General features: G+C 33.0%; 1 protein-coding gene and 6 non-coding genes across 7 annotated transcripts; 5 read left to right on the forward strand and 2 right to left on the reverse strand.

The window, feature by feature from the left end:
- The first annotated feature begins 1,838 nt into the window (after window positions 1-1,838).
- Window positions 1,839-10,380, forward strand: gtl-2 (LSDAT_euk domain-containing protein). The gene is made up of 26 exons (NM_069717.7): window positions 1,839-1,962; window positions 3,070-3,159; window positions 3,212-3,673; window positions 4,069-4,282; window positions 4,338-4,600; window positions 4,652-4,741; window positions 4,788-5,004; window positions 5,268-5,390; window positions 5,445-5,531; window positions 5,577-5,765; window positions 5,815-6,032; window positions 6,075-6,155; window positions 6,197-6,358; window positions 6,640-7,204; window positions 7,254-7,442; window positions 8,442-8,800; window positions 8,845-8,916; window positions 8,964-9,042; window positions 9,202-9,247; window positions 9,300-9,423; window positions 9,485-9,542; window positions 9,596-9,676; window positions 9,720-9,790; window positions 9,842-9,956; window positions 10,002-10,090; window positions 10,136-10,380. Exons 1-26 carry the CDS (start codon window positions 1,883-1,885, stop codon window positions 10,230-10,232), a joined length of 4,221 nt encoding a protein of 1,406 aa, NP_502118.4. The 5' UTR covers window positions 1,839-1,882; the 3' UTR covers window positions 10,233-10,380.
- Window positions 2,158-2,178, reverse strand: 21ur-12489. The gene has a single exon (NR_056625.1).
- Window positions 3,823-3,843, reverse strand: 21ur-12986. The gene has a single exon (NR_056626.1).
- Window positions 4,016-4,036, forward strand: 21ur-11320. Its single transcript, NR_056627.1, has one exon.
- Window positions 5,142-5,162, forward strand: 21ur-10898. Its single transcript, NR_056628.1, has one exon.
- 21ur-15560 lies at window positions 5,184-5,204 on the forward strand. The gene has a single exon (NR_056629.1).
- Window positions 10,381-14,644: 4,264 nt separating the features above from the next.
- On the forward strand, window positions 14,645-14,791 carry F54D1.17. The gene has a single exon (NR_056630.1). It is a non-coding gene; the product is annotated as an Unclassified non-coding RNA F54D1.17 (non-coding RNA).
- Window positions 14,792-15,185: the final 394 nt, after the last annotated feature.

The raw sequence follows: 15,185 nt of genomic DNA on the forward strand, positions 1-15,185 counted from the left end.
AATTCTGGAAGTCGGTATACTTAAAGAAAAACAATCTGCGATTACTGTAGTTACAAGCAAACAGTAATTGTTGCTCAAAAACGTTTAAAAACAGATTTGGGTCAGTGAACATGTAAAACGAGTGGATGAGTCATCCAAAGCAATCATAATTGGATTTAAAAATAGAGAAGTTGCAAACTTCATTGCAAACAATCTGGGTTCTTGCTCAAAGCAGGCACCGACGCCTGAAGACGAGACTGCCGGACACGAAAGCTCTAACTGCGTTATTACTTATCATATCGGTTTTTTTCGATCTGAATATCAAAGCACTTGTACACAGAAGTCTGGTCAATATTCGCTCCCATCCAGCCATACGTGTACAGTGCTGGTCATAAAGGATGCACAAACGGTTTTTTAGTGAATTTTAGGATGTGTTTAATTAACCATAACTCAAAAGCTAAATATTATTTTTGAAAACCGTCAACTAACAAAATGTTGGTCATTATGTTGTCTTTTTTCAAAAACAATATTTAGTTTTTGAGTTATAGTTAATTAAACACATCCTAAAATTCACGAAAAAACCGTTTGTGCATACTCTTGGCCAGCAGTCTAGTTCCACAGTTCCAGTTTTCGAGTTTTTCTTTCAGAGCCTTCAATGTGTTTAATTATCTAAATGAGTAATGAACAAATAAACAGAACAAAAAAACAGCCCCATTCTATTTTGTTTTGTTCGAAAACACATTTTTCAACTCTACTTCTTTTTGTTTTTCTGTGTTCCTTTCTTTTTTAAGCGCCCAATACTCGTGGTTGACTAATTCAATCTAGATATACTAAATCTTTTTTGTCTGACAATTGTGAGTTTATTTTGTTGAAACTTGTCGAGCACGAATTCTAACTTTACAGTACTTATTTCAAAAATTGACTTGAAAATTACTGTCAAACTCGATATTATTTATCCGTGCCTGCCTGTTTGTTGTTTTTTTTAAATTTATATTGTAATTACAAGTCAGAAATATTTGGAGATTATCTTCAGGACAAAATTCGAAAACTGAAACTCGAGCAAGAACTTTCAAATTTATATTTCGAAGACAGAAAAAACTTAAAACTTGAAATAGTTGAATAAAATAATCTGTTTTGTAGGCAGGCAATTATTTTTGGCGTAAGTGGCTTCTCAATTTTCGGTTTCAATAAAATTTGCTATAAGTTAAACTAGGAAATGACCACCCGATGTGTCGAGAATTCTTTTTTTCTGACGTCATTCTTAATCGTGATATCAGTTCAGAATCTCTTTGATCAAATGAAAAATTGAACTTTCAATTATTTATAATTCGTCAGATGGATGTGCATTGATCCATATCAGTGTTCTCCGTATTCATTATCATTGATTAAATCAATCTTTTCCGATGATAATGTAGCATTTGATTTTGATTTATTCGAACAACAATACCCACTTACAATTTCATTCTTTCACTCTCTTCGTCTCAATTTCAACTTTTTTTTTGTTTTTATCATTGATAATTTGATTTTGTTCCCTTTCTCTGTTGGTAGAAAAAACTTAAAACTATGAAAAAAGTTATAGTCATTCCGATTCACCAGGTTAAAAATTTTGATTTTCAATTTGTAATCCATCACTCCGTTACCTTTACGCCCGCATAGAAATTTACATGAAACACTTTTTTCAAATTTCAATGTTTCTGTTTAGATTAACCTCTACTTGGTCTTTTTGATTTACGGAAAAGTCAACTCAACCATTTTTGAAATATTTAGTTTTGTCTTTTCTCTAATGCATTACTTTTTGAAACATAGTTTTAAACTGTTTTACAAAAATGTGTCCTTATTTAAATCTTTAAAAATTGCAGAAAGGCATTGCAGTGGATGAGAATTAGACGAACGGATGAATAAAATGATAAACGAAACGAAAACGAATGGAATCAGTGAAGAGACGATAAGTGATAATGAAGAAGAAGAAGAAGAGGAAGAAAGGTTTGGATTTTAAATTTAATGATCTTGAGAATTATTTGTGATTTCCAAATAAATACCGTATATTATCTATTAGAGCGGCGTATCTAATAGAACGGCGTATCTATTAGAGCGGCACCCCAACTGGTCCTTCGAAAATTAGAGCGGCAGTCTCTATTAGTGCGGCACCCCTTTTTTGGTTGGGAAAGCCACTTCAAATATTCAGTTACTTCAATGGTATTCTTGTTCATTCTTCAATATTTCTTATAAATTTTCATTGAAACATTGAATTTTAGTGTCTTTGGGAGGCAAAAATACACAATTTTGATAAATTTTCACATAAAATATGATGTTTTATTAGGGACTTTTGAGGTTACTACTATCGAAAATAGCAAACTCAAAGTGAAAAGTAGTTATCGAAAATTAGTGCGGCAGTCTCCAGTAGAACGGCAGTCTCTAAAAATGCGCAAGTCCCGGAGAGTCCGGAAATTAGTGCGGCATGCCTCTCTAATAGAGAATATACGGTATACAGTATGAGTTTAAATGTAAAATTATGTGTGTCCGGCACGAGCTCTTTGAAATTTTATTTTCATATTCAACGTTTTCTCATAATTAGAAAACATGTTAATCTTACATGTATGCTTATGTTAGTTTAATTGTTTTTAATTTGATAAAAAGTAGAGAAAATAGAGAAACACGCGGGTACACTAGCTGGAAATTTTTTACCCGAGAATGATGACTTAAAATAACGTGGTCTTTAAAAAATAATGAGCATTGTTTTCTCCTTTTTTATGATGCTAGTCATACATTTTGGGCACACACTTTTCTTATATGAAAGTCCTAGGTTGAAGTGCCGTCCGCCAAAAGTAAGAAGATCAATTGGATCAACCGTACAAATTTTTATTTTTATTTTTTGATATCTGATTTTTAGGTAATTTTTTGTTACGTCACATTCACTTTTCATTTCAGTGCATACGGTATAGCGGATTGTCATTGTAAACGTCTAAAAAGTATATGTCGATTTTAGAACCGGATTCTTTCTAACTTTTCTGAAATTAAGACTTCTTGGCATTGACGGCTGAATGTTGATGTCAAGAATACTTTTTGAAACGGTGAATTTTAAATTTTCAGACATCGTACATCTTCATTCCTCCGATTGTTAAATGCTCCGAGAAATTCCATGTGCAATGCCAACACCGTTCACAGTATCTCATCGTTCCGGTAAGTTCTCAGAATTAGGTAAGTATGAATATTTTAAAACAGTATTTTCTAGATCGGACCATCTTTCTCGTAAATCAACACATAAATTTCTCGATAATCCAAATTTGTTTGCAATTGAATTAACTGAAAAACTATCACCTCCATGGATTGAGAACACATTTGAGAAACGAGAATGTATTCGATTCGCAGCTTTACCAAAGGATCCAGAAAGATGTGGATGTGGAAGACCACTGTCAGCTCATACACCAGCGTCTACTTTCTTCAGCACACTTCCAGTACATTTATTAGAAAAAGAACAACAAACTTGGACGATTGCCAATAATACACAGACATCAACTACTGATGCATTTGGAACTATTGTGTTTCAAGGTGGAGCACATGCACATAAAGCACAATATGTGAGATTATCATATGATTCTGAACCATTGGATGTCATGTATTTGATGGAAAAAGTTTGGGGATTGGAAGCCCCAAGACTTGTTATTACAGTTCATGGAGGAATGAGCAATTTTGAGTGGGTTTCTTGGCAGAAAATGTTGTTCAGATTGCCAGGACTAGTCCGCATTTATTCAAAAAGTTTTTTCGAGAATAAATTTCGATGGTAGTCTTTTTTGATAAATTTTTTAGCTCTAAATAGATATTATACGATTTCAAAACAGTGAGGATTATCATAAAGATATGGAACTGAATTTGAAACTTTGTTGCAACTATTAACAACACATTGAAACAGTAGAATTTTTTTAAATTTAAGTTTTTATAAAATCCAAATTTGAGCAATCAGAAACTAACTCTCATTTCAACAAAAATCTGCTGTTTCATTGTGTTATTATTAACTGCAAAATGTTTCACAAATTAATTTTATTTTTGAATGATTGAATGACCATCTATTGAAATTCGAAAATTTGATAGACTAGAAGAGCGTCTTGGTCGACTTTTTCGAAAAGGAATGCTCAAAGCTGCTCAAACAACGGGAGCATGGATTATTACAAGTGGGCTTGACAGTGGAGTCGTTCGGCACGTGGCAAAAGCGTTAGATGAAGCTGGAATTTCAGCCAGGATGAGATCACAAATTGTAACGATTGGAATTGCTCCGTGGGGAGTTATCAAGAGAAAAGAGAGGCTTGTAAGATTTAGACATTTTAGAGATTAAAATCTTTATTTGCTGCAAAAATTTTCAGATAAGACAAAATGAGCATGTCTATTATGATGTTCACTCGTTGTCTGTAAATGCAAATGTTGGAATTTTGAATGATCGGCACTCATACTTTCTGTTAGCAGACAATGGAACTGTTGGACGGTTCGGAGCAGATCTCCATCTTCGTCAAAATCTGGAAAACCACATTGCGACGTTTGGTTGTAATGGTCGAAAAGTTCCAGTTGTGTGTACATTATTAGAAGGAGGAATCAGTTCAATTAATGCAATTCATGATTATGTTACTATGTAAGTTTGGGTTTTCATTTTTCAGATCAAAAGTCGATTATGATTTTCTAGGAAACCTGATATTCCTGCTATTGTCTGTGATGGTAGTGGAAGAGCTGCAGATATAATTTCATTTGCTGCCAGATATATCAACTCTGATGGGTAATTTAACCCAGTTCACCTGAAACCATGAACCTTATTGTTTCAGAACGTTCGCAGCGGAAGTCGGAGAAAAACTTCGAAATTTAATAAAAATGGTATTTCCGGAAACGGATCAAGAAGAAATGTTCAGAAAAATCACAGAATGCGTTATTCGTGACGATCTTCTGAGGATTTTTAGATATGGACAGGAGGAGGAGGAAGACGTTGATTTTGTTATTTTGAGTACTGTCCTTCAGAAACAGAACTTGCCGCCTGATGAGCAGGTATGTCTTCCCAAAAGCCTGTAAAAATTTTTGCTTAAATGCGTTTGAATTTCTGACAAACAAACGATTATTTTCAAGCACATAAAATCTGCTGTTTCAGTATGTTGTTATTAGTCGCAACATTTTCAAAAAACTAGTTTCATATCTGTATGATAATCCACTGAACTTCCAAATGTTAATAAAAAAGCTTGATCGAAAAAGTATTGTTTTCCGCTTTTTTCGAACTTCGATTAATCTCTTAAAATGCTTAAATTTCTGAATAGTTAGCACTGACATTATCATGGAATCGAGTCGATTTGGCAAAGAGTTGTCTATTCTCAAACGGAAGAAAATGGTCAAGTGATGTGCTGGAAAAAGCAATGAATGATGCATTGTACTGGGATCGAGTGCGTTTTCTTTCTAATTTCTTTCAAAATTTTTTAAATTTAAATTATTTTTAGGTGGATTTTGTCGAATGTCTGTTAGAAAATGGAGTTTCCATGAAGAATTTTCTATCAATAAACCGACTTGAAAACCTATACAACATGGTAAAAACATTTTATCAATCAAAGATTATCAAATCGTATTTCCAGGATGATATAAATAGTGCTCATTCTGTAAGGAATTGGATGGAAAACTTTGATTCAATGGATCCACACACTTATTTAACAATTCCAATGATTGGACAAGTAGTCGAGAAATTGATGGGAAATGCATTCCAGTTGTATTATACATCGAGAAGTTTTAAAGGAAAATATGATAGATACAAAAGGATTAATCAGGTATGAAAATTTATATTGGGAACTTTTTTATAGAGTTGTTCACTTTCAGAGCAGTTATTTCCATCGAAAACGAAAAATAGTACAAAAAGAGCTGTTCAAGAAGAAATCAGATGATCAGATTAATGATAATGAGGAAGAAGACTTTAGTTTTGCATATCCATTTAATGATCTTTTGATATGGGCGGTACTTACAAGTAGGCATGGAATGGCTGAATGTATGTGGGTTCATGGAGAAGATGCTATGGCAAAGTGTCTCTTAGCTATCAGGTAAGATTGTTCACTTTGAAAAATTAATTTGATGAATTGAAGATTGTACAAAGCAACAGCGAAAATTGCCGAAGATGAATATCTTGATGTGGAAGAAGCGAAACGACTTTTTGATAATGCTGTGTAAGTGTTTTAGATGTTCTGCAGTAATTGATTCTTTACAGAAAATGTCGAGAAGATGCTATTGAGCTGCTCGATCAATGTTACAGAGCAGATCATGATCGGACGCTGAGACTTTTACGAATGGAACTTCCACATTGGGGAAATAATAACTGTTTGTCATTGGCAGTATTAGCCAACACAAAAACGTTTCTAGCACATCCATGGTGAGTCATCTGCAGTTAACGATATTTCCGGTTTGTCAATCATCGAAATTGTTTTGGCGAGTTGGTGTTTTGCAATTTTTCTTGGAAGTTTTGAAATTTTAATTTCAAATTGCAAATCATGAAAAGTAATAAAATCCCCCCTTTAATCCTTTAAAAAAGAATGTGGGGAAACTTTTAGAAATAAACAGTTGTGAGTGTATTTTAAATAAAAAGCCTTAGAAGTTTTATACGAATGACGAATTGCCGCTCATTTTTTAAAATTTCATTTAAAAAAATTTCAGTTGTCAAATCCTACTTGCTGAACTATGGCACGGCTCTCTTAAAGTCAGGTCGGGATCAAATGTTCGTGTTTTAACGGCTCTCATCTGTCCACCTGCAATCCTTTTTATGGCTTATAAACCAAAACATTCAAAAACAGCTCGTTTATTGTCTGAAGAGACTCCAGAACAGTTACCGTATCCCCGTGAAAGTATTACAAGTACAACTTCAAATAGATATCGATACTCAAAAGGACCTGAAGAACAGAAAGAAACTTTACTAGAAAAAGGAAGTTATACAAAGAAAGTTACAATTATCTCATCGAGAAAGAATTCTGGAGTTGCAAGTGTATATGGATCAGCATCTTCAATGATGTTCAAAAGGGAACCACAATTGAATAAATTCGAACGATTTCGAGCATTCTATTCATCACCGATCACAAAATTCTGGTCATGGTGCATTGCTTTTTTGATATTTCTGACAACACAAACATGTATTTTGCTATTGGAAACTTCATTAAAACCTTCGAAATATGAATGGATTACATTTATTTATACTGTGACGCTTTCCGTGGAGCATATTCGAAAGGTGAGAGTTAAAATATTTGAAACTATAAAAATAGTCACCTAATTTTCAGTTGATGACATCAGAAGGTTCAAGGATAAATGAAAAAGTCAAAGTATTCTATGCAAAATGGTATAATATATGGACATCAGCTGCGTTGTTATTCTTTCTTGTTGGTTATGGATTCCGTTTGGTTCCAATGTACAGGCATTCTTGGGGAAGAGTACTTCTCAGTTTTAGTAACGTTCTTTTTTATATGAAGGTGAGGTTTTCTACTTTCTTTCTACTCTTTTAACTTAAAAAAATATTTTGAAAGTGAGGGGCTATGAAGCATTTAGTTTCCCATCGCTAATGTTTGTAGTCATATCTAATAGTGAACTCATTAATTTTTAAAAATCGTAATTTGTTATGCTTCGGAATGGAGATCTGATTTTTTTACTGTTTCACATTGTTAATTTTTTTTGAATTTTAAGAGAAACATTATCAAACTTTTAGCTCATTTTTCAAATTTTCAACAGTTTGCTGAAAACCGATAAAGTTGCAAACTATACGAATTTAACAAAATCTCGAAGATGGTCAAATTTGGCTAGGACAAAAATTTAATATTTTAAATTTCTACCGTTTCAAATTTTGTTTAAAACCTAACAGAAATAATTGAATTTTAACCACATTGAGGAGTGGAGACTGTCAAAAACAATTAAATTCGTGAGTTTAAAAAAATTGCAGCTTTTACTGTTTCAAAGTGCATTTATATACTAAATTATAAAAAGTCTGTTTCACTTCCAAAGCCATTAAAACGATAGTTGTAGAAAAAAGCAAAATGTTTAAAATCCAACAAAAAAACTTTTTTTTTTTGGGAAAAAGTCGTAAAAAAAGTTGACCGTGTGGGAGAGTTGAACTAAAACAAGGGTGCGCGCTAGTTTTTTTTGTATATTTTTTGAAAAATATAGCCACTAAAGTACTGTTTTATTAACTCATTCATAAAAATTTCTGGAGATTTCTAGAGGAAACTGGGTATTATTACAGATTTTCCATGAAATTTTTCGTCCAAATAATTGTTGATAAAAAAGAGATTGTTCGCCGTTTTTACGCAAGTTTTGAAACTTTTTTATTAGTCTCTAATGATAACTTAAGACGATCAGAATTTTATAGTTTTGTAGCAAATTAAAAACACCCAGACACCCAAAGACTTCTTAATACATGGAGATTTTCCCATTTCTAAAATGGAACAATTCAGTTGTCTCGAACCTAAAAATTACAGATATTTGAGTATCTGTCTGTCCATCCATTACTTGGTCCTTATATTCAAATGGCTGCAAAAATGGTATGGTCAATGTGCTACATTTGTGTACTTCTTCTTGTTCCACTCATGGCTTTTGGTGTGAATCGACAAGCATTAACTGAACCAAATGTAAAGGATTGGCATTGGTTACTTGTCAGAAATATCTTCTATAAACCATATTTCATGTTATACGGTGAAGTGTACGCAGGAGAAATTGATACATGTGGAGATGAAGGAATTCGTTGTTTTCCTGGATATTTTATTCCACCTCTTCTGATGGTCATTTTCCTTCTTGTTGCAAATATTCTGCTTCTCAATTTACTCATTGCAATTTTCAAGTAAGTGATTATAGCGACTCAAAAAAATTAAATAAATTATTCAGTAACATTTATAATGATTCAATCGAAAAATCGAAAGAAATTTGGTTGTTCCAGCGATATCAGCAACTTATGGAGTAAGTTATTCTGTTTTTTTGTCTTTATGTAAATTTAATAATTTCAGATACCATGACAGTCCATTCCTTCCACCACCATTCAGTATTTTTGCTCATGTTTATCATTTCATAGACTATCTCTACAATGTAAGACTTTTTTTTAATGGCATAAAATTCAAAATGGAAGTTTAAATTTTGATACATTATTTGGCTCCCAGCGAACTGGCTCTAGTTTTACGAGTTTTTTTTTTAAATATAAAGTTATCTAATTTTAAAATGTGATATTGAAAAAATACTAATTTTCAGCTCCGAAGGCCCGACACAAAACGTTTTCGATCTGAACATTCTATCAGTAAGCTTTAATTTTTACTAAATGTGCGTAGTTTACTATCTGTTTTATTCAGAATTAAGTGTAACTGAAGACGAAATGAAACGGATACAAGATTTTGAGGAAGATTGTATTGACACATTAACAAGGATACGAAAACTTAAACTGAATACCAAAGAACCTTTGAGTGTAACTGATTTGTAAGTGCTCTTTCCGTTTAAATATTTTAAAACAATTCACAAATTCAAAAGTTCATTCCAGAACTGAATTGACATGCCAACGGGTTCATGATCTAATGCAGGAAAATTTCCTTCTCAAGGTATTACTTATCTTTTTTTAATAGAAAATTTCAAAAAAAAGTTGTACTTTCAGAGTCGTGTATATGATATTGAGACAAAAATTGATCACATTTCAAATTCTAGCGATGAAGTTGTGCAGATTCTCAAAAATAAGGTAGGATCATTTGATAAAGCCAAAACATTAATGTCGATTTCAGAAGTTATCGCAGAATTTCGCAGCGTCAAGTTTATCACTTCCAGATACTTCGATTGAAGTTCCAAAAATCACGTAAGTTTTTGAAGTTTTTGTCCAATTTAATTTATAACTAAAACATTTTAGAAAAACCCTGATCGATTGTCATTTGTCTCCAGTGTCAATTGAAGATCGTCTCGCTACTCGATCACCACTTCTGGCAAATCTTCAAAGAGATCATACTCTTCGTAAATATGATGATGTAATAATAAGTGTTTTTCTTTCAATCCGAACTTTAAATACTTAGGCAAACTTCCAACCTGGGAAACTTCAACGGCGAGCACGTCTTCATTCGAGTTCGTGTTCTATTTCACAAGACATGAAGGAAATGAAAACGTTTGTTGATTTTAATGTTAGAAAAAAATTTACAAATTATTTCAGAAGTATGAGTTCAAGAAACTTGAAAAGGGAGGATTCTGGAGAAATAACTACGTCATCTCATGGAGGTTATGATTCGGATGTTTCTGGTCCCGATTAGTCTAAATTCTGGAAAAAGAGTATAACTGGTTTTAGATGTGTAAATATTATATAGTTTTCGAATTGAATCGCCTAGGTATTGCTTTTTTGGTAATAGTTTGTTTTGCAAAAACTATTGCGTCGAATAAAAAAGTTTAATTTGATAATTATTTTTTTTGCTAGTTAATTTTCCCAAATTAATCGGTATCATTTTTACTATTTCAAAACTAAACCAAGGAAATTCCTCTCTACACTCTCTACATGCAATATCTATTCAAATGAGTGTGAACACAAATAATCAAGAATCTCTTTTTCACTCGCATCTCACCAATTTCTGATACCTTTTGCGAGGCGGTTTCTCTGCTGGCTGCACACACAAATACAAATACACAAATACATACAAACGTGGTGTCCTTTATTCATGCAAATGCGATCGTCAAACAACAATTTTATGAATGGAGAGCGACAGAAATGAAGGAGGACCAGGTGTTAAGACTGTGCTAAGCACAAAACAAGTCACCGAACGATAGACAGAAATAAAAGAAAAAAAAAAGAAAAATTGAACATTTGAAAAGGCCGATCATTTTTCAGTGGAACAAAAAGCGAGCAAAAACTTACCTTATTTAGGGTTGTCACCAGCCACAAAAGCAAATAAGAAAAAAGTTCCTGTTGCTGCGCTGGATTCATTGTGAACCGATTGATTGCCAGGGTTGGACCCCATCCGAATCATCTAAAAATATTCAGGTTTCGAGCTTTTCACAACCTAATTGCTTTAGCATCGCATTTTATGTCAAATTTTATTCAAAAAGCTTTGAAAGCAGATAAAAATGTTAAAAATTTTTGTTAAAAATAATTATATTCAAATTAATTAAAATTGTTCTACTGATAAAGACTTTCTCGGCATTTGGAGGCAACTTCCTGCCAAATTATGGCAACTTCCTGCCAAGTTTTGCTTGTTTCCAACTTCCTGCCATATTTTGCCAACTTCCTGCCAAATTTTGGCAACATCCTGCCAGCATGTAGCATGCATGGCTTTGGCAACAGTCTGCCAACAGTCTGCCAAACTTCGGCATCAGCTTGCCAACAGCCTGCCAAACTTTTTGGCAACATTTACGGTAAACAAGACGCACTGGCGTAATTTCGGAGCATCGGTGCTTTACAGCCGAACTTCAAAATTGAATTTATTCAAACTTTGCGGTGGAACTATCGAATTTCGAATTTTAAAAAACTAACAGTGATAGAAAAATTAGTAGATTATCATAAAATGAAAGCAAAGTGGGAATAAGAACGCATACTACACGAAAAACGAAGTAGGATAACTTCATGTCGTCGCGGCTTCTGAATTAATGTTGTAAAACATGTTGTTAAGAAAACCCGACTTGATAGAACGAGCTATGCGAAATTGTTTATTCTTTGAGAACAGTTACATCAACTTGCTTACAATAGTCCTTTACATCACCATGTTCTAGAATTACATGTTGGGCATTTCAGAGCTACTTATCTGTGTTTACCTCCTTGAAACTATTTTCTTCAACATTTTTTTACAAGTTTCCATTGGATTTCATATTTGAACAACTCTATTCTACTTTATCTTGCGCGCGGGCATAGCTTAGAGGTTAAGGAATTGGGCTGACAGTCACAAGGAGAAGGTTCGGGATCTAGTAGGGCAGAAAAAGGGAAACATGACAGTGCAAGTTGATATCCAGCCGATTGGACTAATACAAAAAGTAACGTTTTTTTTTCTAATTTTACCTTGTTCTGGTTGAATCGTATGTATGCTAAATTCATTTTATTGATCCCCTAAATACAAAAATAGCCATAATCAGTTGAAAAAATACGAAAAAAGAATTTTTACTGACAACACCTGGGCAACTTCCTGCCAACTTCGTGGCAACTTATTTTAGTGGCACTAAATAAGTTGCCAGGTTGTTGGCAGGAAGTTGCCAAAGTGTTGCAGGAAGTTGCCTCTAAATGCCGAGATTAACACAGTTATCCGCAATTCCATTTTTTTTAATTGTTCCACTTGTATCTGAATTAAATAATTTTGTAGAGGAGAATTTATTCAAATCAGACATCAGAAAAACCAAAAAAAACTTCTTTTTTTTCAAAGTGAATACAGTAACCTTGTAGACATTCTACTCTATCATTCAGTACTAGTAAAGCTTCCTGCGTTATTTATTTTGGAGCCGAATGAACTTTTTAGTCACTTTTAGTACATCATCATCTGACATGAATTGTCAACTATATCAACTGTTTTGGTATTTACCACGTGTCAACTTAACCAGATCCCTGATTTCATGATCTCTGTGTCTCTCATCTCTATACACTATTTCCATTTATATTTGCTTATTGGTGATTGTTGCCAGCCGTCTCTACCTTCAGGGCGGTGTGAAAGAAAGGAAGTTAGAGAGTGTGGAGATCAGAGAGCATCCAAAGATAGAGAGATGAAAACTGTATACAGGATGGATGGGTTATTTGCTCTCTGTCCGGGGAGGTACGTGCTGATAATGGAACAAGTGAGAGATCCAGAGAGAGTGAGAGAGTAGAAGAGATGCAGAGAATTTTTGTTATCAGACTGAAATATCAATGTGTGGGACACCCCTTGTCCAAATGAAAAGTTTTCTCTTTTTGAGTCATCTCCAGTTTTTGTATTGCAAAGTGTTCCATTTTGTTTGATATCAGACGTTAAGTGACAGGTACCAACTATGTAGATTCATATCATCATTTGAATATTTGTTTATTTGATTCAATTTCTTCTAGCGTCTCTTAATTACTACTTCCTTGTTTTTATCGAATTCTTACTGTTTCCTGGAAAAAATCCGAAATTTGTTGTATTTGAAAATCGGAATGTGACACAATATTTAAAAATCGTTTTTAAACACATTCTGAATATTTTGAAATAAACGACCCAAATATTTACTTTTTTGAGTCATTTTAAAAATATTGTTTTGCATTCCTGATGCATAACAATTTGAACTTAGATATTTTGTTAGATCAAAATTATTTTGATACATTTTACCTTTTTTCATTCTAGGTGTTGTGTTTTCTAATTTTCATGAAACCATTGGCATTTTTTTCATTGAAATATTTATAACCTAAAAGGAATTTGAATAAACTATAAATAATTCCACCTGTTGAGCTTACTATCTATATAAATACATTGCCGCCAATAAGGCAAGACTTGGGCAAAAGCTGGGCAAAACTTATGTGAGAGATTTTGAGTTAAAATTGTCAAAGTTTGATGAAATTTGGGCAATCTTTGTGTTGGAAGTTGCCTAAAAATGCCTAGTATTTTCAAAATGCGCGTGAGATTAATTGAAACGAAAAAATTCAAAATGCAAAACTTTACACTGTGTTAATCCTCAAACGAGTGCCTAAATAGGCGTAGACATGAAATCTACATCCAACTGCCTGAAACCTTATCATTTGCTACTTTTCTTGGTTGCACTTGAGTATTTTATGTGTTTCGGGAGGTACTCGGCTGAACCTGTCTTATTTTAGAAACTTTGGTCTATATCAGTAAAAACGATTAATTCAGAAATTTATATCAACTACTTAGAAGCACTGACATATTTTTTCGAAATATTGCGAAATTTGGTTAGCTCATCGATCCTCCCTTTGACTAGGTTCCCATGATTACCATTCCACCGAAAAAAAAAACGGAATACTGTCCTTCACACCTCTCTCTTTTTTTCTTGTCCCGTGCACTATCAACCATAAAAAGCTGTTCCTTTTCCTGCTTTTCATACTTTTTTCGTTCCGATCATGACTCATCCTCTCCTTCTTTCTTCGTCTTTCCATCACTCTTCTACACATTTGTACATCGTTTAGTAGTACTGTTTTTTTTTTGAAATTTGGAATTTATAAAAATAATTATACAATGTTTCTTGAAGTTAAAATATTACCCTTCTCTAAGTTCTAGAAAAAAAGAAGAAAAAAAGAAAGAAAAAAATTATAAATTATTTTATCGCTTCATAAAATTTTGTATTTCATTTTTGTTTTAATTGTAAACATGACGAAAAGATTGAACAATAAATAGTAGAATACTTTTGAAAGTATGCATAACAATTTGGGTACAAGAAGTTTAAGAACCAAGTTTTATACGTTCCAATATTTGTTTGGTGAAGTTTGAATTATATTACTTCTTTTAATAAAAACTAAACATTTGTGGGGAGTCTTTTTCTAAATTATTTTACCACAAATCATTGTAATAACGTATTCCGGGTATTCAGTTTTCGACAGTGTAGACTTCAATGAGAAATAACATAGTCTTTAGAAATGAGAAAAGCGGATTACTATTCATTTTCATTTTCAAAATACGATTATGAATAAGTGATACTCTCTTTTTTTGGTATTGCTCCGTAGGCGTCTTCTTTCTCATCTTTACTGTTTTGAAATGACTCATTTTCACTTGGATGACTCAATTTTTCATTCCAACTCTCATATTTTTTCCCCTATTTCTTCATGTGTATACAAGCAAAACGGAAAGAGAGGAGGAGGTGGAGGTTGTAGGTAAATATATGCGTCTATGCATATTCTCTTATCATACTTCTCCCCTTTCTTTTCAACAATTCTTAAGTTGGTTTCATTTTAATTTTAAGGTTAATTTTTTGAGTTTTTTTAGGTAAGGACATCCATTTGTGCATTTTGTGCATACAGAAAGCTTAAATTGTAGGAGAGAATACTGTAGTTTTTAAAATATTTCCATAATTTTATGGTATTTGAGACATCAACTAAAACCCAATTCAAAACTGATTTGATAGCTAAAAAGTATTAACCAAGTGATATATGTAACTGATGGCTTTGGAGAACTTCCCAAAAAAAAGGTTGATAATTTTTGATATTTTGTAATGAATCACAGAGCCCAGAAATTGTCTGAAAGCTTGCACATCTACCGCTCAGCTTTAGATACTTCCCGATTTTTCTAGATTATCCGCTCGACCGGCTAAGTATCCTAATTTCGCAATTATCTGAA

The sequence above is a fragment of the Caenorhabditis elegans genome, chromosome IV (genome assembly GCF_000002985.6).
Source record: "Caenorhabditis elegans chromosome IV".
Classification (NCBI taxonomy): Eukaryota; Metazoa; Nematoda; class Chromadorea; order Rhabditida; family Rhabditidae; genus Caenorhabditis; species Caenorhabditis elegans.

Coding starts and splice junctions, on each gene's coding strand:
- gtl-2 (NM_069717.7), top strand. CDS start 1,883: ATGATAAACGAAACGAAAACGAATGGAATCAGTGAAGAGACGATAAGT. Junction 5,391..5,444: donor ATGCATTGTACTGGGATCGA/GTGCGTTTTCTT, acceptor AATTATTTTTAG/GTGGATTTTGTCGAATGTCT. Junction 9,677..9,719: donor TGCAGATTCTCAAAAATAAG/GTAGGATCATTT, acceptor TGTCGATTTCAG/AAGTTATCGCAGAATTTCGC.